This window comes from Cervus canadensis, chromosome 21 (assembly GCF_019320065.1).
Source record: "Cervus canadensis isolate Bull #8, Minnesota chromosome 21, ASM1932006v1, whole genome shotgun sequence".
Taxonomy (NCBI): Eukaryota; Metazoa; Chordata; class Mammalia; order Artiodactyla; family Cervidae; genus Cervus; species Cervus canadensis.
Genome location: NC_057406.1, coordinates 31,123,278 through 31,149,364, shown reverse-complemented (window position 1 = coordinate 31,149,364; position 26,087 = coordinate 31,123,278). Strand labels below are relative to the sequence as shown.

The 26,087-nt window shown below is 38.1% G+C and overlaps 1 protein-coding gene across 17 annotated transcripts in view; it reads left to right on the top strand.

Moving 5' to 3' along the window:
- The first annotated feature begins 761 nt into the window (after positions 1-761).
- Positions 762-26,087, top strand: part of C2CD5 (C2 calcium dependent domain containing 5) — an 87,166-nt gene continuing 61,840 nt past the window's right edge. For 15 of the 17 annotated variants that reach the window (XM_043440133.1, XM_043440132.1, XM_043440131.1 and 12 more), the window contains exons 1-8: positions 762-903; positions 1,052-1,170; positions 12,305-12,391; positions 13,958-14,129; positions 15,680-15,775; positions 18,223-18,378; positions 19,873-20,071; positions 25,104-25,255. In XM_043440133.1, the coding sequence (XP_043296068.1) occupies positions 1,081-1,170; positions 12,305-12,391; positions 13,958-14,129; positions 15,680-15,775; positions 18,223-18,378; positions 19,873-20,071; positions 25,104-25,255 (952 nt within the window). In that variant the 5' untranslated portion in view covers positions 762-903; positions 1,052-1,080. Of the gene's footprint in view, positions 904-1,051; positions 1,171-12,304; positions 12,392-13,957; positions 14,130-15,679; positions 15,776-18,222; positions 18,379-19,872; positions 20,072-23,680; positions 24,085-25,103; positions 25,256-26,087 lie in introns of those variants that run through there. The other 2 variants (XM_043440134.1, XM_043440135.1) reach the window with 2 other exon arrangements.

The following is a 26,087-nucleotide window of genomic DNA, read 5'->3' as shown; positions in this document are numbered from 1 at the left end:
TCTTCTCAGTCTGCTAACTTTCCAAATAAAATCGTTATTTCTTGTTCCAACAACTCGTCTCCTGATTTCTTGGCCAGCATAACCAGCCAGAGATGACCTAAGGGTACGAGGCAAATTCCTTCAAGAAGTGCCTTTGGATTTCAAAATTTTTCCGTCCAAAATCTACCTTAACATCTGTAACCCAGTACACGTGTATATGACTGAATAAAGAATGTTACTATAGAATACTCGACTGTCTTACTCCAATACTTAATCGACTCTCCGAGAGGTTCCTGAAATTTCTCACTCTATTTCATATAAAACAAAAACTGTAGACCTTACAGGTAGAAACCAGTTAAGCTGATTTCACGAACTACTAAAGGGTCGTTAAAGGCAAATTGAAACCGCTCCTCTATCCGTCTCTGCTGCTGCCCGGTCTTTCCTAGCCTTTTGGAAACGCGGCGCTGGCAGCCGGGAAGGTAACGGCCAGCGGAGTCGTTAGGAGCCGCACGTGCGGTCCGCCCTTGACCAGTAGACCGGCTTCTTCTCCGGAAGCAGCTGGGCCCCAACCTACAGCCCGCGATCGCTGGATGATGCGGAGCTCCACCAGTTTCCCTGCCCTCCGCTTCCTCGAAGTCCGTCCCGCCTCTCATCTGCTCTCAGCCAATTTCGCATCTCCTCCGCGAGGTGGGCCGAGCGCCGAGCAATCGATGCCTCCTCCCCAGCCTCGGGGGCCGCCATTTTGGGGGGAGGAGAAACACTAGTAGAGGCGGCAGCGGCTCAACGGGATGTCGACTGGCTTCTGCTTCTCTTGCCAGCGCTGTGGAGTTCGGGCAGAAGCCTCCATCGGGGCCACTCCTCCGCCTGCCTCTCCGGAATGAGGCCTAAGTTCCCGCACCGGAAGGCCCCCTTTCTCTTCCAAGAGTAAGTAGCACCAGGCGGCGCAGCGCGCCCCCGCGCGCCCTCCTCTGTCAGTTACCCCGCGCGTCCCCGCGGCCGCGCGCCGTTCCCCGCGCGCTCCCCCCCTCCCAGGCTGGGCGCTCGGCGCAGACTCGCTTGTTTGTTTCTGCAGGAGCCCAAGAAGAGGCCGAAGCCGAGACGATGCCTGGGAAGCTGAAGGTGAAAATCGTGGCCGGGCGCCATTTACCAGTGATGGACCGAGCTAGTGACCTGACTGATGCCTTCGTGGAGGTTGGTGCAAGGTCCTGCCCCTCCAAACGCAGGGAGCGCCAAGCCCTGTGAAGGATCCTAGCCACCTCGCCCGCAGTCCCTCAGCCCGTTCCCGGCCCACCGGCCTGCCGAATGCGGTGCTTGGCCAGCCCTCCCTGGAGAGCTGACTGCTCAGACTGCAGCCCATGTAATGGGTGCACGGCCCGCAGGCGTCAGCGGCACGCTCAGCCGCGAGGGAAGGCTGTTATTGCTCTGTCTGCAGGGGTGACCCTGATGTCAGGACTCCTAACAGGCCACCCGCCAGTCAGGAGATCCCAAGGCGTGGCCAGGCGGCCACTGAAAGACACACACACACCCCCACATCCACCCTTCTTTGCGGGGAGGGTACCTGGTTTTTTAATGCTAGAGTGATGGAGATGTTGTTTCAGAATGTAGATACAGTCTGTTATGGACACGGGAGAGCTGCAAGGCGATCTCCTCTTTAACAGTGATTTCTGAATCATCAGTGCAAGTTCTGAAACCCAAGTGTAACACTTTTCTGCTCTTGTATAGACTGGTAGGTCTGATGAGCTGTTTCAGGGTAATTTAGTGCCTTGAGGTAGGAAGCCAATTAAGTGCCATGGGTTTAAATTGCAAAATTGCTTTTTAAATCTAATGATTAGTTTAAAACTCATGCAAATTAGCACAGGCCTGGGGCCCGGAAAGTAATAATCCCGAGTCTGAAAGAAGCCTAGTAATACTGTAATAAAAAATTGTCAGGACGAGCCAGAGCATTAGAACAGTAATTGTTTGGGCTATTAATGCTTTGAGTTGATAGATACATGATAATATACAGCCTGATTCCATCTCAATATAAAATACTGTTCATGGTCCCTAAAGATTCTCTAACCTAGACAAACAGACATTCTTGGTCTCAACTTCATTTTTATTTGAGAAACAGTTATTGAGTATGTTCTTGGGCCAGATGACAAGTCATGGGGTTGCACGGATTGCAAAAGCATAGTCTTTGCTTTCAGGTATGTCAGAGACTGACCTGCACAGTTCAGGTTAATAAATAGTAGCTCACATGTATTGAGTCTTGTTATTGCCAGGTCTGTGCTAAGTATTTTTCAATTCTTAGTCTTTATATCTTAAATTTTAGTCTTACATCTTAGTCTTTATATCGGACTTCCCTGCTCACTCAGGCCATAAAGAAGCTGCATGAAGAGCAGGAGACCCGTGTTCGATCATTGCATTAGGAAGATCTCCTGGAGAAGGGAATGGCTACCCACTCCAGTATACTTGCCTGGAGAATTCCACAGACAGAGGAGCCTGGAGGGCTACAGTCCATGGGGTCGCAGAGTTGGACATGAGTGCACGACTAACACACAACCTAGCCTACTATTATTGTATTCTTATTTTCCCATTTACAATGGAAGTACCAGAAGGACACAACATATTTGTTTTAATATCAAATGGACTTTTGTTTCCAAGCAATATGTACACATAATCAATTAAAACGTATCTGAAAAGAATCATGATACCTGAGAAATGCTATGAAGACTTGGTGGTACAAAGGAACCAGGCAAGTTCAGGAGCCAGGGGAACATGTTCTGAGATAACATTTGCATTGTCAACCTGTATTGACTGTTTTTACAATTAAAAATGCTTTATAACTTGAAAAAAGCCTAGGAACAGTAAATAATTTGCCAGAGGTAACTTAACCTTGTAATTCTCCATAGCCTTGTGGTCTGTTAATCCACTGTGCTCATTACCGCCTTTCCAGACAAGATGATGGGTGTTTCTGTAGACTCTGGAAACTTAATTCTGTCTCTCAAGGTTGAGGCGGTCTTCCTAAGAAAGAGACATTGGAGCTGGGCTTTGTAGAATACCCAGAATTTTCCAGGCAGAGTGGAAAGGCACAGAACATCAGAGGTGCAGAGTGGGATACATAGTGTGTGAGACCAACTTACTTTGTGATCTGCTTGGTGTCAGAGGGGATATGTGGGTAGTGGAGCTTTTGGGGGGTTAAAGCTGGAAAGGTAGGTTTGTGCCAACCTCATTTTCTGTATTAAAGGCATTTTCCTTTATTTTGTGAGTGTAGGGTAGACTGGGGAAGTTTTTCAAGCAGAAATTAAATAAGATCAGTTTTGTATTAGGTTGTTTCTTTCTAGGATGACTTGAATGGCGATGTTATTGATAGACTGGATAGATGAGAGATGAGGCAAGGAGATCAGTTGAGAAGGTGGTAAAATTATCCAGACAATGTGTGCATGCTTAGAATGATAGTGGGAATGAATTAAAGGCGGAAGATTTGAGAGACGTTTCTGAGGTAACATTCTCAGGCCTTGGTAACAAATGGTGTTTGCTGGAGAGGGAGGAGTTGGATTTAACCGTGACTCATTCATTCCTTCTTTCAACAAATAGTTACTGAGTGTGCTGTTTGCCAAGTCTTGTAGTCACCGATCTAGCTGGTAGTCACCGATCAAATATTCTTGGTTCCTGTTTTTATGGACTGTATATTTTGGTGGGAGAACCCGATGTTAAAAAGTAAAGGGAAATTAAATTTATAGTTACAAATAGTGGTGAGAGACATGAAAGAAAAGCAATAGAGAACCTCAGCAAGTTTACCTTCACTGTTTGCGTGAAATTATCATGACGTTGTTAATCGGCTATACACCAATCCAAGATAAAAAGTTTAGAAAAAATTAAATACCATGTACTTGTACCCTTTTAGAAGTAGTAGGCTATTAAAAGTTTAATTTTGCATAGTCACTGTCCTGGAGTGAAAAAATAAATATATGCAGATATACTTTTCTAATTGTCAGTAACTAGTAAAAAGGAAGAATCGTCTCTGGGACTTTAGGTTGGATTATCAAGGGAGGCCCCCGAGGAAGTGCCAGCTAGGCACAGAGCCGCTGGGTGAGAAGGAAGAGCTGCGTGGTGGTGGTGGTGGATGTGCGTGTGGTGGAGAGGCTGGAGGAGAAGAACGCCTCAGCAGAGGGAAGATCCTGAGGATTGGCTTATTTCAGGAAGTGAGGGAAGAGATGTGTGCTGGCAAGTAGTAAGGGAAGGAGTGAGTACTGTGAGATGACACTGGAGTTAATCAGGGAGCCAATTGTGCAGGATCCTAGAGGCCATGACTGAAGTTTGGATTTGATTCTCAGTTCAGTGGGAAGCTCTTATTAAGATGAGTAATTTCTGTTACCGTCTGGAGAATGGACTGCAGAGGGGAAAGAGCAGAAGCAGGCAACTAGTTAAGAGAATTCATAATAGTTCAAAAAAGAGATCGTGAGGGTCAAGGTGATGGTTTTGGTAATAGAAGTGGATGGATTCCAGATACACTTTGAAAATAGTAGAGGAATTGGTAGGTTGGAGTAGGGGCCAGGGAGAGGGAGACGTAAAGATGATTCCTAGCTTTCTGGTGTCACTGGAGTAATTTTCTCAGTCTCCATGGGGTTCAGAGAGATTGATTGAGTGGGCTGAGCATAATCTTCCATTTGGGATGTTCAGTTTGAAGTGTCTTTGGGTCCTTTAATTGGAGTTATTGAGGAATAAAGGTCGGATTTTTGTGACTATGGTGTTTTGAAGAGAGGTGTGAGTTAAAAATAAGCTCCCACAGTCCAGTACTTCTCAACTCTGTGAGACCCAATCTTGCATTTATATAGCAGGTATTTTGGAATCTTCCCTTTACTGTCTTTACATGCTCACAATTCTAAAGAATCAATATAATGCTCTAACTGTAATATGATACAGAAATGAAAGTATTTTACAATATGTATTTTAATATGGACATACTTGTTAATGACCATAGTAGAAAACATGAAATATTCAGATTGAGTCCATGATATTTATTGAGGCTTTGTATATATCAGATACTGTACTGGCTATAGTACAGCATGCAAGGATAGAGCAGTGAGCAAAACAATTTCTGTAGTCATGGAACTTAGGTTTTAGTGGGAGGAGAGAGTTAATCAGGAAAATTGTTAAGTAAGAGAGACTATGCAAGGTGGTGAGAAGTGCCCCATGTGGAGAGAATAAAGCAGGGATTCAGGATAGCAAATGCCTCACCTCCATGTACAATCTCCTGAACATGACTGCTCCTCTCACAGAGTGAGACAGTTATGTAGTGTTGGCATCTCAGATGGGCCTTCACTGCCATAGGTTATCTGATTTTCCAAAATAGGCCGCTCATGGGAAAAAAGTCGTCCACTAATTTTCACAGTGGTTGTATTTCTTGACAATTATGTATATTAAAGTGAGTATATATTTAAATCCCATTACAATACTTATATTTGTAAAACTGAGTTAGGTTCTAGGTAGGTTTTTAACCCATCTGGCTATCTGGTGGGAACATTTGATAGTCATGACATGGGACAAGTCTTCATTGTTGGGGACTGTCTCTTGAATTGCAGGACACCTAGGATCTCTGGCCTTCTTCACTTAATACTACTACTGTTTTTCCCAAAAATACCTGCTGGCAATTTTTAAAGTTCCCTTAGAAGTTGGTTCTGTCCCTTTTGCAAACCACTGACTTTGGGGGAGAGAAGAGGGAGCAAGAAGAAGGATGGATCCTTGAACGAATTTGACATTAAGAATTTATTAGAGGTTGAGAATTGTGGGAATGAAATGTATTGTCAGCCAGTGATTTTCGGAGAGAATCAGGAAAGTAATGTCTTAGAAGGCATTGACGCTCAGAAGGAGTGATGAGGCCGGAAACCCATACAGTAGTAAAGTAAGTACTCAGGAGGTTTCCCAGGTGGCGCTCGTGGTAAAGAACCCACCTGCCAAGACAACAGACAGTGAGAGACCCAAGTTCAGTCCCTGGGTTGGGAAGCTCCGCTGGAGGAGGGCATGACAGCCCACTCCCTGGGAGAACCCCATGGACAGAGGAGCCTGGAGGGCTACAGTCCACAGGGTCGCAAAGAGCTGAACCCGACTGAAGCGACATAGCACACGTGCCCTGAACACGGGACTAAGAAAGTAAGGGTGGTGTGAACAGGCAACCATTTCAAGAAATACGACTGTGAGGGGAGAGGAGAAATAGTGTGATATTGGGGCGGGGGGCAGTATGCAGCTTTTAGTACTTAAAACATAAATTAGAAGATATTAGAACATATTTGTGTGCTAGTAGGAATAATCCAGCAGAAAGGGAAAGATTAATGCAGGAAAAAGGGGATAATGAAGGATTACAGTATAATAAAGGGATACATTGTATGGGGTAGACTCTCATTACTGTATGAATGCATAGGAAAGGGACATAATGAAGTCTGGGCTGGTGATAAGAAACCTTTGTGCTGGACTGGGAAGATGGTAACATCTCCACAGGCAGAGAGGAAAAGGGAGCATTTTTTGGATGAATAGGACAAACTTGATAAAAGCAAAAGGAGGGGGTAGAGCACATGTAATGGAAGAGAGGGTTCTTGTTGAAAAGAAGTGGGAAATAAAATTTGGCTGGGTAAAGGGGATAAGGACTGCCCTGGTGGCTCAGATGGATACAGATTACTAAGTGGCCTGAAAAGGAGGGGGAGAAGTCTGTATGGTTGGTCCTCTCTTAACCAGTTTCTCCCAACTGACTCATTACGGTCTCCAATGCTCTGCATTTCTGCCGTAAACACATTTTTGAATACCACGTATCATTAGATTCTGCTCTAGTGTGCGTGTTTCTCCCATCAGCTCTGATGTATTACTGAGAGGCAGTTGTGTTTATTCCCTACCCTATTTATGCCAACTCTGATTGTTATTGTTATTCGTTTAAACCTCATACAAATCAGTGATTTAAGTGGGATAATGAAGCTGATAATGCTATGTAAAGACTTATGGATACAGTTGCTAAAAATTACTCCTGACTTAGATGAAGATTTTAAAACGAGTATTCTCTATCCATAGTTTTTTTTTTACTAGTAATTTTAAGTCTACTGCTTGAAAAAAATAATTTATTTGTTTATATGGCTACACCAGGTCTTAGCTGTGGCATGTGGGATCTAGTTCCCTGACCAGGGATTGTACCTGGGCCCCCTGCATTGGAAGTGCAGAGACTTAGCCACTGGACTACCAGGGAAGTCTCTCTACTGCATTAAAAGGAAACCCAAACTGGCAGACATAGATAGTACATTAAGGGTGTTGTTTATACAAAAAAGATGCTATAGAACTATCAGCAGTGGATCCTTAATCAAAGATGAGGCCTTTAGTTCTATGATAAAAGATAGAAAAATGAATACTTATTTGCCTGTTTTTACTTGAAAATGTTTACTGCTTGTATCATTTTTAATGATTATCTGATCTAACCAAATTATTTGACTACTCAGATATTGGTCCTGGTTGTATTGGTTGAGGGAATTTCTGCTATATATGATGTGAGGCTTTCAGGAAGCCAGTGAAGACCAAGCAGTACTTAGAGATGACTATTAAATGGGAATCTCCAGGATGAATGGGATGGGATTCTGTACAAGGGAAGTATTAATCAAAATATATTAATGTGCATGTTACAAACTGTTCTGCTAAACTACATTATCATTTTGTGTTTACCCAGGAGCCTTTGAAGGAACTGGGAGAGGAAAAGAAATTAATATTTAATGAGCATCTTCTACCAGACATTTTGCTAGGTCTCTACATGTATTATCCTGATTAATGCTTACAGCAACTCCTCTTTTCAGAGGAGGAAGCAGCTTTAAATAACAGGTTAAATAACTTTCTCAAGGTAATTTAGCTAATGAGTGGGAAAAGAGAATGCCTTTACCTTACCAGGGAATCTCATTAAAATCCCTTATGTTCTTTAGGTAAATGGTGAGGCATTCATTTAACTGCTGAGTAATAAAATCTCCTTTGAATTAAATAAGACCAAATGAACTCTGATTCTTTAGTAGGTTGGGAATCACCACAATGTTGGCAGAGTACCTGCTCTAGCCTTTTTCTTCTTCTAAAATCTTTTGTTGGTTTAGAGTAGTATGGGGACTGTTAGATTTTTACTGTAGATGGAATTGGCAGTTGACCTTCCCCTCCTCAAAGAAAAGCACATTATAGCACAACACTGTAGTGGGACAGAACTTAGATTGTGGAAAAATCATAATTTAGGGAATGATATGCTGGTTTTGGGCAGTTGAGCCAAAACCCTTGAGTACATTTGGCTTTTGAATGGTGTTGAATGGTATCATGAATCCTAATGATATTCTACTTCAAATAAAGTAGTTTTTAGGTAAATTAAAAAATAAATATTTCTTTCGTGTTTTGAATGTTGAAATGTAATAAACATTAGAGAAGTAGTGAGCAGGTTTATTCTGTGGGGTCTTTTTCATCATTTCATTTCTTTTACATTTGTGATTTAAAGGTAAAAAGATAGTTACACGGTAATACAGTTGGCCCTTCACACCCCTGGGGTCCGCTTCCATGGATTCAACCAACTGCAGGTAGAAAATATTTGGAAAAAGAAATTCCAGAAAGTTCCAAAAAGCAACACTTGAATTTTTTGTGTGTGACAGCTATTTACATAGTATGGGCTTCCCAGGTGGCATTAGCGGTAAAGAACCTACCTGCCAATGCAGGAGACTTGAGACAAGGGTAGGGTTGAATCCCTGGGTTGGGAAGATCCGCTGGTGAAGGGAATGGCAACCCAGTAGTCTTGCCTTGAGAATCCCATGGACAGAGGAGCCTGGTGGGCTACAGTCCATAGGGTCACAAAGAAACAGGACTGAAGTGACTTAGCACACATGCACATGTTGTATTTACAACTGTTTACATAGCATTTTAGAGAAAGAAGTGGCAACCCACTCCAGTATTCTTGGCTGGAGAATTCCTTGGACAGAGGAGCCTGGTGGGCCACAGTCCATAGGGTTGCAAAGAGTTGGACGCGGCTGAAGTGACTTGACGCGCACGCATATAGCATTTACATTGTATTAGGTACTAAAGGTAACCTAGAGATGATTTAAAGTGTACAGGGAATTGTGCATATTTCCTGTACAGGAATTTATGTGGAAATACTGTACCATTTTATAGGGACTTGAGCATCACAAATTTGGCTCTCTGTGGGTTGGGTGAAGGGTAGCGAGGAGTCCTGGAACCAATACCTGGGTACTGAGAGCCAACTGAGCATGAATAACCCCTGTTACAAAAGATTCAAATACTCAGCAGTAAACTTGAAAGCCCCTTACTTCTTACAACACTGTCCTGTGTTATCTGCTCCCTCATCAGTTCCTTCTTCAGAGATCATTGCTGTCCCTTTTTTGGCATGTACCTGTCTACTCCTGCCTCTAAATAAAGCAACTTTTACATATCATATGTTTCTTGTTTTTTCTAGTTATTATGCCATGGACATATTCCCCTCACAGCGTATATAGTCAACTCCATTCTTTAGTAGGGAATGTGTGATTCAGTCACTTTCTTGTTGTCAATAGGCTTTTGTATATTTTTTGGAGGAGGGGCCACATGTGAAAGTACTTCTTTAGGATAAATTCCTGGAAGTAAATCCAGAGTTCTATAATTTGAATTTAAACAAAGTTTTTGCCATTTGAATTTATTTTAATTTTTGATGTTTTTGACTTTTAAAATAGCCCATTTAAGAAATAGGTAATATTCATGCGTGTCAAAATTCAACAGGCACAAAACGAGTCAGCCTCTCACTGCCTCTCCTTCAGCTGATCTGCTTTGTTCTTTTCGGTGGCCTCTGTTAACATGTGTTGTATATCCTTCCAGAAATAATCTGTGCACATATAGGCATACGTCATATGCCTTATGATTTGTCATTTTTTTCCTCCACAAAGAATGCTGTACTCACCGCCCTGCAGTAGAGATGTATCTTAGATATGGTTCCTTTTTTTTTTTTAATTTTTAAATTCAATTTATTTTGGCTGCACTGGACTCTTTTGTTCAGCACACAGACTTCTCTGCTTGCAGCACATGGTCTTAGTTGTGGTATGTGGGATCTTAGTTCCCCGACCAGGGATCACACCTGGGCCCTTAGACATTGTTCTGCACTAGTGTTAGTTTTTCTGTTTAGCACTGCATCGTGCAGCTTTCCCATACTTGATTTAGCCAGTCTCCAATTGATGGACATCTAGGTTACTTCCAATCATTCGCCACTATAATGCTGCTTGTATATGTCATTGTGCATCTCTGTATGAATTTAAAGGGTATGGGCATTTAACATTTTGATAAATGTTGTCAGACTGCACTTTGTGAAGATTGTTCAAAGTTGCACTCACAGCAAGAGTATGAGCATGAAACTCTCACACTGTTTTTTCAGACTTTTTGACCTCTGCCGACCTAAGTAGTCAACATGTTGGTTTAGTTTGTTTTCATCTTTTGATATATTAAAAAGACATCTGCATTTCCATTTCTTTGAATTTCTGATTTTCAGTTGGTTTATTGATCTTTTTCTTACTGCTTTGTAGGAACTTGTTAGAAATCAAGGAAACTAGCTGTTTGTGACATATTTGGCAAATCCTTTTTCTCAGTTTCTTATTTATTATAGTCCTTACCATGCTTGATGGAGTAGGAAATGGCAACCCACTTCAGTATTCTTGCCTGGAAAATTCCATGAACAGTGGAGCCTGGCTGCCTACAGTTCATGGGATCACAAAGAGTAAGACACGAGTGAGCAGCTAAGCACACACACCATGCAAAAACTTAACTATTTTTGTGTGATTTCTTAAACTTTTTCTACCCTCTGACGCAACTGCCTAGGTACAAAATGGTGGGTATCATCCCTGATAATTCAAATTGTGCGATAAAATGTACAGAAGATAATGACTATAGTTTTGGGTATTTTGCTTTTAGAATATTTTCTGGACTGATTAAACATTAATATCTGCCAGTATTATAATACTAAAAGTAGGATTGTGAGTCAGGAAGGAAAGATTTCATGGGTGATCTGACTGAACCAGCATTTCCTAAGTATCTACAATGTGCAAAATTCTTTACTGGGTATTGGGATAAACCTTTAGTGAATTTTGAGGGTGGGTGATACATACTAGTGAAAACTGATAGAATTGGGAAAGAGCTTGGCAAGATCAAATTTAGGAAAGATGAGACAATCTAGGAAGTAGTTTCTTATCTGTTTTGCTCTTAAGCCTCCTGACCGCTTCTCAAGTCCAGTCTGAGGTTTCACAATCTCCATTCTTTGTTAGAAGCGTCCCGGGGATTTAGCCTGCTTTCCATCTTCATTTCCTTCTTACTTTTTCTTTTTGATTTAGTGCCCGCCAAGACTGACTGTGAAACCCGATAGACTCCCCATCCAGCCCCTTTTATTGTCCCCGAACGTAGGAACATAAAACCCTTAATGACCATGGTTTATTGTTGATCACTGTGTATACACAAGTAAAGATTTTTTAAAATAACAAATATGAGGAAGTAAGAAAATAGAGGAGTATATGTTACTAAGTTCTTGTAATAATAGGCTGTAGTTCTGGATTCCCTTGATGAGCTGGTAAGACAGTTGTCCTTTTTACCTTCTACTTTTGTTTTGCTGGTCCTCCACCCTTAAGACTTTCCTCTTTTGTTTAAGCTCCTGTTTAGTGAAGGCTGTGTTGGGTACTTCCTCCATACGGACTTGGTGGTGGATTAGCCACTAAGTCTTGTCCCACACTTGTGACCTCATGGACTATAGCCCACCAGGCTCCTCTGTCCGTGGGATTTTCCAGGCAAGAATAGTAGAGTGGGTTGCCATTTCCGTCTCCATGGGATCTTACCGACTCGGGATTGAACTTGGGTCTCCTGCATTGCAGGTGGATTCTTTACAGACTGAGCCTCCAGGGAAGCCCTCACACTGACATCATGGTCTGATTTTAATCTCTCCGTGCCGTGCTGTGCTTCATCGCTCAGCTGTGTCCGACTCTGTGCGACCCCATGGCCTGTATCCCGCCAGGCTCCTCTGTCCTTGGGGATTCTCCAGGCAAGAATACTGGAGTGGGTTGCCAAGCCCTCCTCCAGGGGATCTTCCTGACCCGGGGATCGGGGATCGATAGAGCTAGTCAAACAGAACAGTGGGCGAGCCCTTGTTCCCTGTTCCCAGGTATCATCTAACAACTTAGCTGGACCTGTCCTGTTTTCTCCCCTTTCGTCTCAGGGATAGTTGTCTTTTCCCCCTGCATGGTTAATCTTCCCATTGCTTAGCTGACGTTAAATTTTATTTTTATTCACATTTTTGATCTTTATATTTGAATTGTTTCTCGTTTGTTTTTAGGTGAAATTTGGTAATACCACCTTTAAAACAGATGTGTGTCTCAAGTCCCTCAACCCGCAGTGGAACTCAGAGTGGTTTAAATTTGAGGTAAGTTTTTAAATGTCAGCATTTTTTATGTGTGTATTTTTGAGATGACCCATTCCCCTCCCCAGGAATGATTGGACTACATTTTATTTCATGTATTGTAGTTTTTCTGCACCAGGAAAATATTTCCTATGTGTGTGCTCAGTCTCTCGATTGTGTCTCTTTTCGGCCCCATTAGCCTCTGCCCATGGGATTCTCCAGACAAGAATACTGGAATGGGTTCATCTTCCAGGGCATCTTCTCAACCCAGGGATCAAACCTGCATCTCCTGCATTGGCAGGCATATTCTTTACCACTAGTACCAGCTGGGAAGCCCTAAGAATATTGAATTTTCAAAAAAATTATGTTACAGTTTAGAAAAATGGTGTATGAATAGGAGAGCCCAGATTAAAAAGATATTATATTATTATGTAATAATTTTCCTCTGGATTTTAGCATATACCAAAAATCACTTAAGAACTGTGTACAGATTAAAAGTTTTTGAATTTTGTAAAAATATATCATAAATATCACCACTTTAACCATTTTTAAGTGTACAACACAACATTAATTGCATTTACCTGCATACAGTGATATGCAAGCATCACCACTATTTCCAAAACTTTATGGTCACTTCAGAGAAACTACTCATTCAGCACCAACTCCCTATGCCCTCCTCTCCCCTACCGCTTATAACCTCTCATCTACTTTCTGTCTCTGAATTTGCCTTTGTAAATATTTCATATGAGTGGAATCATAAGTATTTGTCCTCTTGTGTGTGGCTTTTTTCACTTAACATGATGTTTTCAGGGTTCATCTGTGTTGTGCACTGTGTATCCAAATTTCTTTTTATGGCTGAATGATATTCTATCTTATGAACATACCATATTTTGTTTATTCTCTTCATCTGTTTTTGGACACTTGGATTTGTTTCTGCCTTTTGGCTGTTGTGACTAATGCCACACTGGTGAACACCGGCATACAAGGATCTATTTGAATCTTTGTTTTCAGTTCTTTTGGGTATATACCTAGAAGTAGAGTGGCTTATGGTAATTTCCGTGTTTAGCTTTTTAAGGAACTGCCAAACTTTTCCACAGTGGTTGCACCATTTTGCATTCCCACCAGCATGTCTTGAGAGTTTCAGTTTTTCCATATTCTTGTCAATATTTATTTTAAAAATGTCAGTCATCCTAGTAGGTCTGAAGTGGTTTTCACAATATAATTTTAATGTGCATTTTTATTATGAATGAGGTGAGTTTGATTTCTTATGGCTAAGGCTCATTTGCATTCTTTTACTTTGAACTGTCTCATATTTTAACCACCAGAGGAAGATATTTAAATTTTGGAGATAGATTTCACCAGACTTGATGACCATTTTAATACAAAGAATGTAAATGTGAGGTGGTATCTCATTGGTTTTCTTTTGCATTTCTCTGATGACAAGTCTCTCTACCTTTACTTAGAGATAAATCTGTAAGATTTTTTTTCCCAGAGATAAGTAATCTTCTACATTATGCATACGTTTATGGTAATGAAGATTTTTATGATATTTTTATTATAAGACTTAACTTTTAAAGTATCCTTTTTTAGGTGGATGATGAAGATTTACAAGATGAACCTCTCCAGATCACAGTTCTTGACCATGATACGTACAGTGCAAATGATGCCATTGGTAAAGTGTACATTGACATTGATCCTTTACTGTACAGTGAGGCTGCAACTGTCATCTCGGGATGGTTTCCAATTTATGATACCATTCACGGTAAGCAGTACATCTTAAGAAATTAAGTCACAACCTTTTTTAAAAAATTAATTCTTCAAAATTATTTTTGGTCATGCTGGGTCTTTGTTGCTGCGTGGGCTTTTCTCTAGCTGAGGTGAGCAAGGGCTACTCTGTTGTTGTGGAGCATGGGCTCCAGGTGCCCGGGCTTCAGTAGTTGTGGCTCACGGGTTCCAGAGCTCAGGCCCAGCAGTTGTGCACGGACTTGCCCCGGGTGTCATATGGGATCTTCCTGGGCCAGGGATTTGAACCCGTGTCCCCTGCATTGGCAGACCTGTACTTAATCACTGGACCACTAGGGAAGTCCTCACAATCTTTTAATTTATCTTAAAGACTTCTGTGCTAAACTTGGTTTTTTTAAAATATGGCTTTTGTTTTAATAGACATGTGGTAGTATGTATTGTTGGTAGAATTGTAACTTTTCTGACCGTAATTTGGAATAATGCTTGCTGCGTTTGTGCAATACAGTAAGCAAATACATCATTTGAAAATCATCTAATGTTAGTACTCTGTTTCTAAAGCATACTTTAAAATGAATTATTTTGAAACTTTTCTGCTTAAAAATTCTTGAAAGGAAGAAAAGTGTTCAAAGGCTTTTTGTTACCTAAAGTTCTCAAAGTCTGGTCTGGGGACATCTGTGTGTCCCTGAGATACTTTCACAGGCCCCGAGAAATGAGATGAAAATTGTTTTCAGCATGACACTTTATATGTATGCCATTTGCCATTTTTAGCCTTACTTTCTTACGAAGTTACAATGGAGCTTTCTAGAGGTCTTATGATAATATCATGTTACCACACGCTGAATGCAGAGCAGAAATGAGAATCTAAGTATTTCATTAAGTTACACACTATAGAGGTTCGAAAAAATGTAATGCCACTCTTATCATTAAACATTTTTTTGTTTTTCAAAATATAGTTATTTTTACAAAAATATTTATTTTGACATAAATGGATTTCCTGTTAGTTTAAATGAAGTAATAGGTAAATATTTTTCTGAATTCTCAGTTTAAATTTGTAACATGGTAAATATTGAAAATAGGTTTTGCCCCACCTAGACAAAGACTCTTTGAGATCCTCAATAATTTTTGAGATTAGAGGGGCCCAGTGGTCAAAAAGTTGAGAACCACTAACCTAAAAATAATGTAATCTCTTTAAAAGGGCAGGTGGACTCAAACTGGCAGATGCTTCTGCCTACAGTCTTGCACTTTTCTGCCTATTTTACATTTTTGACCTGGCAATTCCATTGATAGTAGTTTATTATAAGAAGGTAAGATGTTTGATGAGATTTGTGTGTATTGTGACATTATTCATATTCTGTATTTTTACTGATATTTAAAATGGTAAAATAAGTTGGGAATAGTATTTACTTAAATAGAGCATCTGTAGAATAAAAATAATTAGGAAACAAGATTAGCATTGCTATTATGATTGATACATTATTTTAAAATCATTAATTGGCATTTATTTGCTGATTATTTAATTATACTTTATTTTCTAAAGGAGGAAACTTGATTTTCCTTTTGAAATTACAGGTATCCGTGGGGAAATCAATGTAGTTGTCAAAGTAGACCTCTTCAATGATTTAAATCGATTCAGGCAGTCATCATGTGGAGTCAAATTCTTTTGCAGTAAGTAAATATATTTTACTACTCATTTGACAGGACATTTAATAAATTTATTAATAAATATGAGAAAATTTTGTTAACTTACACATTTATATGAATAAATATGAAAATATTAATAAATATGTTAAATATTAGAAATCAAATTAATATCTCAGAAGGCTAACAGAAAACCTATCATACTTCGGTCTTAATGTCAAAGAGAAAATTGCTAGTTTTTCAGAACTAATTGCTGTAGCTCTGGAAACTTAGATCTGATTTTAAAGTAGATGATAGCCAATTTTTCACAAGTTCATAGAAAGTTTTTTCCAGAAAAATCCAGTGGGGCATTTCTGTGCGTGTGGTTGTCATGACGATGTCACAGGGGCCCACAGGGAGGCTGCCTTTGGCTGTTCCACCATTCTCTGACTTCTCTAGTCTCTATGCCAGCCTCCGCCCAGGCCCACAGAGCATGATTAGAAGGAATCACATTAATTACTGCTGGTTACAGTCACTTAACACCATTAGAAAGAGTAACAGGTGAAGATTTTTGACTCTTTTTCAGAATTTTTAAAGAAGAATCCATATGTTAATGAGAGAAAATTTACTTAAACCTTATGTTTAGTGATATTGGGTTTGAGGTGGAGAATTGATTGGTAAAACACTACATAAGAAATATCTAAGAATGACTGGAAACAAGATTGAAGATAAAGGTGAAAAGTTTTTTTCCTGCAGTGCAACAAATTAATTTAGCCTTAGAGAAATTAGTTACAGGAATGCAAAGTGTGCTAGCATTTGGTACAGTCTTAACTCAAAACGTAATAATTAAGGGAATAAACCCAAACTGATATATAGAGAATGAGCCCACAGTTCATCAAGGCTACATGTTGAAAGAAAATGAGTGCATTCTTAAACTAGGTGTGAGCCCATGTGTAATATAAAACAGCTGATACACTATATTTGAACATAGCCTACACTACCTTGATGTCAGCAGGTAGTCAGTGGTCAGAGACAACGCGAGTGGAGAGAACTTGTTGCACTTTCTCAATCAATGAAGACAAATCCCATTAATATCTACATTTGGGAAACATATTTGTTGAGGCTACATGTGTGGAATATTCAGACCTAATTCAAATGGGTTGTTCAAAATCAGACAATATAGACGTGGAACCATTTGTGGTGGATGGACATGTATATCTCACAGAAGTCTCACATGGCTTTAAAATGCAGAATTATTTAAAAAGCATAATTATTGGACACTAACTTATAGAGAAGATTGCAAGCTACTCATCTAGTTTAAGTTTTACTCTTGTACCAGTAAACAAAATCTTAAAATAATTTTCACATATTTGTCTTATTTTATAAAAATTAATATTTTATTGCCTATTACATTTTTTCATAAATTAGAACAAGTTATTTTTGTCAAATGAGTGAAAGATCCGACTATAATTAAGCTTTGAATAACTGTCACAAAAAAGAAAAATGGAGTGGCATTTTATGCTGGTATAGGATGCTGAAAGATAGGAGCAGAGTACCGTGGTACTATCCAGAACAACATAAGCATCTACAGATATGGAGCCCTGCAAATGCCATGAAATATGGGGTTGCAGTTAAGTAGTTCTGGGCAGTTCATAGCCAGCCTGAACTAACAGGGTTGAAAACGCCTAAATAGTTGAGTTAGTTTCAAGGTACATGAATGGCTTGAAACTAATGACTCCACCACAAATGGCTCCGTATCAGTATTTTCTGATTTTGAACAGCCCATATGAATTAAGTGTAAATACGCCACACATCAGATTTGTTTCCCAGATGTTGATATTAATAGAATTTTTTTTATTGGTTGAGAAAGTATGAATTCTCGAATTCTCCCCTTTTTGATAAATCCAGTGAGCTTTGTTGTTCTCAGTTTTGAATGAGTCTGTTGAGTAGTGAGATGACTACTGAACCAGTTGGCCATGGAGTCATGGATTATTAGGAACTACAAACCTGTAGGACTTCTCAGATTAAGTCAGAAAGGTAATGGTTTGATTTTTGAGTCTGCATTATGAGGTGTTCAGAACTTCTTAAAAGGACTTCCAGTAATTAGAGGTTTTTGACATTCATTATCTGCTTTCTGATTTTTTGTATAACACCTACTTAGCTCAGTTTAATTTTGACTTTTTCATATTTTGTATTGAATACTATTTAAGATGGTGTGTAGCTGTTTTGTATATTATAAAAATAGTTTGTATCTACTATGCTTATATGAGAAAGGTGAGAAGCCTCATGAAAGAAAATGATTGTTTCTAAGAATAATCATTAGAAGCAATAGAAGACTGTTTGATTGGAAGTATTATTATGATTCCACTGAGGTTATCACAATAAAAGATGTTCTTGTAGTATGTATCCACAAGGTAAGAACTAGTTGTACATTTTTAAAGGGTTGAATTTAACTTTGTGGTAAACAGAACATAATAAATAATTTTCTTTAACAGCAACATCTATTCCAAAGTGCTATAGAGCTGTAATAATTCATGGATTTGTAGAAGAACTTGTGGTCAATGAAGACCCAGAGTATCAATGGATTGATCGAATTCGCACGCCAAGGGCATCAAATGAGGCCAGACAGAGGCTCATTTCTTTAATGTCAGGTATTTGAAAAATAATAATAATAACTTCATGACTTATTGACTTAATCCTCCAAAATTCTTCACTTCCTTTTGACATGTTACTAAAACTACAGTGAAGGCTATGAATTGTAACTGACTGTTTCCCTACCCTTGGCCCCTTTCTGCTAAACACATGTGCATTGTTGACTTATAACAGGAAGAAATCTGAATCAGAAGCTTACGGTTCCTTTTTATCTAGGTGGTCAAAGGAACTTGTGCTTATGAAGTGGAATAGTAGGAAGTAGTTTTCCTCCTTTGAGTGTTTATTTGTAGTCAGAGCTTAGGTGATCTCTCTGAGGCTTTTTGTTTGCCTGCCTGCTCAGTCGCCTCAGTCGTGTCTGACTCTTTGCGAGCCCATGGACTGCAGCCCACCAGACTCCTCTGTCCGTGGCATTATCCTGGCAAGAACACTGGAGTGGGTTGCCATGCCCTCCTCCAGGGAATCTTCCAACCCAGGGATTGAACCCAGGTCTCCTGCGTAATAGATCATTTTTCCTGTATTGTGGGCAGATTCTTTACTGCCGAGCCACCAGGAAAACCCCTAGGCTTTTTGTTTAAATGTCTTTTCATAGTCCTTCTCTGATAATACCTCCTTTTAGCCCCTATTCCCCTGCCACCCTTACACCCATTACTTTATTTTCCTTTGAAGAACTTATTTCCATCTAAAGTTTGTATTTGTATGCATGTGCATGTGCACACACATACGCACATACATTCATTCTCTCGTATGTATCAGATAATACATATCTTATATTCGTATTTAATAAAAGCAAATGTGTTTATAATAAATTTGCATATTTAAATAGAAATATAGATATATTTGTAGTTATTAATATATTATTAAGTATATTAACATGTACTTAATCTTTATAAATTTTTAATATGTTATAATTGATAAAATTTTAAATATTTACAAATATTTAATTTTGAATGCATATGCATGTGCATGTTATATTTAATGTTACTGTTAATATATTAATTTAATGTGTTTTATTATATTTAGTCTACATATTAAGAAATCATCTATAATTTATTATATTTATAATATATTAAAGTATATTATGTGCTGTATATTCTATGTATTTTATTTATATTATATGTAATACTTGTTTACTTGTTTTTTATCTGTTTCTCCCCCAGTATGTAAATGCCACTAGTTTTAGGGCTTTATCTTTCTTGTTCCACTCTGTATCTCTAGCACAGAAGAAAAGAATGCCAGGCACACAGTATACAGCTAGAAATTATTTAGTAAATGGATGCATGAATGAGTGAACCTTACTTAGCACGTCTGTAAAATGTAGCTAATAATATCTTACCTCCTTGACTATAGGAGTAGGTATCAGGTAATCTTCTAGATTCCCTTCAAGTTCTCAAAATCTGTGATTTTTCTGGACTCTTTCGAATCACCACCATACCCAGCTTTGTATTTTGAAACATACAGATAAAAAGCTGGCTGAATTTTTTCCCTTTTTGTAGGCGAACTGCAGAGGAAGATTGGCTTAAAAGTCCTTGAGATGAGAGGAAATGCGGTTGTCGGGTACTTACAGTGTTTTGATCTGGAAGGCGAGTCCGGGTTGGTGGTGCGAGCCATAGGGACAGCGTGCACGCTGGATAAGCTAAGCGGCCCCACAGCGTCCCTTCCCGCCTGCAGCTCCCCGTCCAAGGAGATGAAGGAGTAAGTATGAAGTGATGAATTGTTCTTACAGAGCTTTTTATCTTTTGCGTACATATTTTCATTTGATTTGAAACATTTTAGTAGAGTTGTTCAAAATGCATTTTTTCCTGTGGCAATTTTACTTATCAGAGATGACTATCAGAATTTGAAACTTAGATCTTCCTAGTATTTTTTATACTGTCTTGTGAAATTCATATTAAGTAATGTATATTTAAACTTGTTCTACATCTTTAGGCACTGTGTACCTAAAGCATAAAATGAGCGTTTATGCATTGTGGGGAATTTTACTTGTTGTATGGGAAGTGCTTACTACCCCATACCTCATAATCCAATTATGCATATTATTAGCAACATAGTATAGAAAGCAGGGAAGACTGACCTGTTCAGGGGTCTTAAACTTCAGTGTCTATAGAGGTCAAGCAATTTATAGAAATAAAATAATTGGGTATAATTAAATGGTGAATACTGGGACTGCATAGAGCAGATGTTGGCAGACTTTTTCTGTAAAAGACCAGATAGTAAATATTTCATGTACTGGACATATAGTTTTTATCTTTGTTTACCAAAAAAAAAAAAAAAAAGAAATTTGCTGGTTTTGACCTAAAGGAAGTTAAGAGTCTCACATTTTTTTAAAAAACTCCATCTGATCCAACAACACATTTCTGTTGGCTTGATTTGGCTTATGTGTCATCATTTGTGCTTAAGGCAGAGATTCTCAACATGGTGGTGGTGCTATCAAAAAGGAATACTTGAAATGAAAATTTTCTCTTGTAATGTTTGGGGTAAGGTGGATGATTCTATTAGGGACCAGAAATGCTGCCTGTTCTGCAGAGCAAGGGACAACTCTATACAACAACAAAGACTTGTTCTGTACTAAAAATGCTGATAGTATTTCCACTGAGAACCATTGCTCTAGAGATTCTTGTAGATCACAGGTCAAAACACTTTTTTTGGTAAATGACCAGAATGGGAATAGCAAAGACTCAACTTTGCTGTTGTTGCATGAAAGCAGCCAACAATACTTTGCAAATGAATGGGTGTGTCTTTTGTTCCAATAAACCTTACTTATTTTTGAAAAATGAATGGCAAGATGAATTTGGTCTGTACTGTGTAATGTGCTGACCTCTGACTTTCATCATCAGGGAGTCAGGGTTCTGTAGTCAAAAAACCTAACATGTTTCCTAATTCAGCAGTAAAGAGAGGTTGCCTAGAAAGCAATCACAATGTTTTTTCAAACAGTCTTTATAAAGGTGAAATTTTTCTCTGTCTCAACTTACTCTTTTTAATTATTTCTTTCTGCTGACCTTTAGTTATTAGAATTAAATTTTAATCACAAGAGGGAGCACAGTGTATGCTACCTAATTTTATTTAGAAGTATTGATAATTTTATTTAGAAGTATTGATAAGTGTAATTGTTTTAAATAAGTTGAGTGAATTTGCTTTGTATTCCATTTAAAACATGTCTTTAAAAAGGTATGAACTACTGTATGCTATAGATAAAGTCAGATGGCAGGTATAACCTTTTGGGGGATTGAGATTTTTTTCTCTTTCCATAGCAAATTTACTTGAAAACCTGGGTCCCTCCTTCCGCCACCCTCCTGCTTTATCTGTACTGCCTGAAGGGGCCTGGCCTTTGCAACTGTGATGTCTGAAGTTTTCCTCTTTTTACTAAATTACTTAGTGGAAAGAAAGCTGCAGTACCTGTTGTTATCTTAAAATGGTATATGGATAGTAGGGAAATACATTTTGCCTGCGTTCAGGGAGAGTTCTGTTAATAGTAAACTTGAGCTTGTGTAAGTTTTCCCTTTTTCTAATTTTGTTGCAGCCATTTGCCTTAAATTTTCAGATATTCACACCATGATGAATTTAAGTGGCTTCATTAGGATTTTCTGATGGCATCTTATTACTTAAGTCATGTTATTTAAAAAAAAAAACTTTCAACCAGCTTCTTTGTCTTTTTGATAAAGAATTAGTTTGGGTGCTAGTTTAAAATTGTTTTATGAGTCATCTGATTGTATTACTTTGCTATTTAATTTTAACTTTGTTGATTCTAGACAGGAATTTGATAAAGGTAGTTTGGATTATGTTCTTGTCTGAATGGATTTAATGTTAAGAAATACCACTAGCGTATTCTTGTAAGGCAACCTTTCATATAAGACCAATAAGAATTAGGGCTCCAAGAATACATTAAGGTGATGCTCCCTCCGCTGTGCTTGGATTTTAATTTGATGTCATGATTTGAACATTTAACAATGTTCGTTTTATTTTGCTTTTATTAACCATGTGTTCTATTCCATCAGTTTGTTTCATTTTAGATGTGTGGTGTATTACAGAGTATAAATCTCTTTGGTGCTTCCTAGTTGAACTATCTTAATGGTAGAAAGTACATTTAAATATGATTTATCAATTCCCTACTTTTTTTAAAAAAGTACTTTTTAGGAGCTTTTAGTTATAGTTTCTCCTCTGTATGGTGCTGATTCTTAGACTTTTTAACTCCATTAGTCTCTTGAACAGAGAAAGAAAAAACGAAAATGAAACCTCACTCAGTTGCTTGTATAGAAATTGGTCACCCGTGAGATATTTGATTTTTATTCATTAAACACTTAAAAATTTAAGTTAGAAACAAAAGCAGAAACAGTTGTCCTATAGTAAAAGCAGTGATATTTTCAGAAAGTAGATGGTCTGTAAAGGACCCCTGTTGCCAGTTAATGAGAACTCATGTTTGAATCTTGGCAAATTGTGACTGTTGGGAATGTTCACTGGGCAATGGAAAAGGAAGAAAAACCAGGAAAAGTTGGGCTCTTGAACTACTTTTAATTTGAATTCTAAAAAATGGGAGCATGAGAGCTTTTCAGACTATAGTCACTTACTTGTTTCTCTCTATTGTACATTAGGGAAGGAATTGCACAGCGAAATAATTGATTATATGAAGTCCAGGATTCTTAATTACATAATATGCTTTTTTTTTTTCTTTTTGGGCATCCATTGAAACTGTGCTCTTTCAGCTAAATTTCTTTGTGAAAATTTTAAATGTTATAGATGAATGTATATCTGTGTATCTGGTCTAAATATGTATCTTTACATGTACATAGATGTGATCTATTGCAAGATATTAGTTGATATCCTACAAAGTTTCAATTCAGAATGTAGTTGAAATAAATTCTGTTTAAGTTTTAAATAATATTATCTGTTTGAAAGTTACAGAAGAGTCATTTATATTGTTTAATTAATGTTTTTATTTTTTTAAAAGCAGTGTTCTTTGCTTTGTTTTGTTCCCATTGTAACCTGGTTTTAAGGTAGATATTTGGTGTGCAGAAATAGGGATGATTGGATATACATATATCTATACATTTGATTCACTCATTTATCTTTATGCTGTCATTTTTCATATTCTTATGTACCCCAGTCTTGATATTCTAGAAAGAAACAGTTCTGTTGTTAAACTTTCTTTATAGTAAAATATAATTAATTATATTAGCAATTATTCATATCTCGGTTTCAAAGGCCATGTAAGAACTTCATATTTGACTTTTCATTTTTATGGGTATTTTCTTCCTGAAATACTGTTCAGTAAGCTCAGTGGTGATCAAAATAATAACACATTTTAAAGTAACTGAAAATCCAAATTATAGTCTTTTTCTTATTTAATTCCACTGACAGTTCTGCTTGCTGTTTTTCTTATTCACAGTCATAATTTATTAATCTGATTCCTAACAAATTAATATCTAGCTCTTCTTTTTTTATCTCAACTTGTTTTGTGCATGCTAGGGATTAAAAAAATAATCCTCTCCCCTAACTAAAGCTCGTTTGAAACTATTTTAACATAACTTTGCTATCTGTTGTATGTATTGTTTTCTTTTCTTCCACTTTGACCACAAACTCCCTCAGGTCTCCGCTGGTTCATCCTCCAAGCCATGGATGCCGCTCGACTCACAACAGCCCAATTCACACTGCTACTGGCTCACGACTTACTCAGAACTTCTCTGTGTCTGTTCCCACTCTCATCTATACTGGTACGAGACTGCTCAGACTCCAGAGCTGGGGAAGCAGGCCACGGGCAGAGTGGCTGCAGAGGGCAGGCAGGCAGGTAGTGTAGGCAGGCCCCACTAGTCTTTGCTTCCTGCTTTTCTCACTCCTAGTCCAGCGGCAGTGAAGAATCCTGTATTTAGCCGCCGCAGAGGCTCTAACTACATGGAAGTGAAAATGTTCTTCCAGCTTCCAAAGTCTCTTCCATAGATCCTCTAAGAACCCTATCTTGTGTGTGTGTGTATATATGTACACATATATATATACACATACGTATAGATACTGTGAATTTGAGGAGAATCCTCCAGTATGTATTTTTGCCGTTATTTCTGCATTAGAAATAAAATAGATAATTGGAATCAAAATAAAATAGCTGCCAAAGCTTCCAATTTGCTTATTTTCTTTATGTACAAAGCCTGTCACAGTAGGGTCTGTTTCATTCTGTGGAAGAGAGCTGTTGGAAAACAGGTAAGCGACTCTTGTGCATAAAATGCAATGTCTCTGTGTAGCTAAATTCATTTTCCACTCTGCTGTGTTTTTAGCTGTGGCACTCTTGATGCTATAGGATAAGGAAACATGTTTTTTTTCCCCAAGATATCCGTGTGTGCAAATATAAAAATTATTGTGAATATTTACACACACCGTTTGCAGTCACCATTTTTTATTTTGTAACTTAAAAAAGCATTGTTTGAAAATATTTTTAATCATGTATTGATCCTTTTTGTTTATTTCTTCTTTTAATGTTTTTTTACCCCTTGAGTCTGCCATTTCATGCTTTTTTGCTTTTTCCCTTGGCTTATTAACTGTTTCAATGCAGATAATTACTTATCTGGAGAGTGGTGAATGGTTAAACAGCAGTTGGATGCCTTTGGCCTCAGACCCAGCTCCACACTTAAGAAGTGACTGCTGGCCCTGCCCCAATCCTTCCCTGGTGTTTGGATCATGCTGCCTCTGTCAGGTCCTTCGGCACATGATTGCTTAATATTTCTCCACCTTCTTCTGGCAGGATTCCCTTCAATGAAGATCCCAATCCCAATACTCACTCATCAGGACCCTCAACCCCTCTGAAAAACCAAACTTATTCCTTTTCACCTTCCAAGTCCTACAGTCGACAGTCCTCTTCTTCTGACACAGATTTGAGTTTGACACCCAAAACTGGTAAGGCACTTCCACTCACCTTTTCTTTTTTTCTTTTATTTTCCAAATTTGTTTTTTGTTCCTTATTAGCTTTCCATCCAAGCCTTTCTTCCTGTTTTTGGCATTTAAGTTAAAAGATAATGGAAATACTGATCATTTTCAGTGATTACAATTAAAATGTGAAAACTTTGTATAGTTCAGAAGTTATTTTCTTCAAAGCATGACATTTTATTGATTTAATTATAGTTTAGATATGAAGTCCAGGATTTATTTTTGCATGTAGACATTTTTCATTTCATGCTCCAGTTAAAAGGAATAACATCTCAAAGCATTTGAATAGAAAGTAACACTAGTAGCTTGCAATCCAGTTCCTCATGTAGTATAAACATTTTTGAATTCATTGTTTCTATTTTGAAATTTAATTCTAAGATTTTATTATGAAAATAATCTTAAAAATAGCTGATATTGTTATACTGGAGTATATATATTTGTTAGCTTATTATTTAAAATGTTTGGTTTTGCTAGTTGTATTCTCTAGGTTAGAAAATAGCATTTACGCTTTACTTATTCTTGCATATTTCTTAGTGTATGAAATGTATAATTTTTCCCTCTCCTATTTGTATTTTGCTGATCTCTCAGTTTTGTGAATATGTTTTATGATAAAACTGATTAATGAATCAGATTAGTTTCTTAGGCCTTAAAATAAAATTAGCTTATTTAAATCATCAAATTAATATTCTTAAGAAAAATAAAAGATAAATGAAACATTTAAAAGTTAATAGTTTGCAGTTTTTGCAAATAGCATGTTTGGGAGTTTCCTTGACAGATTGAGGAAAACATTTTGCCTAGTTCA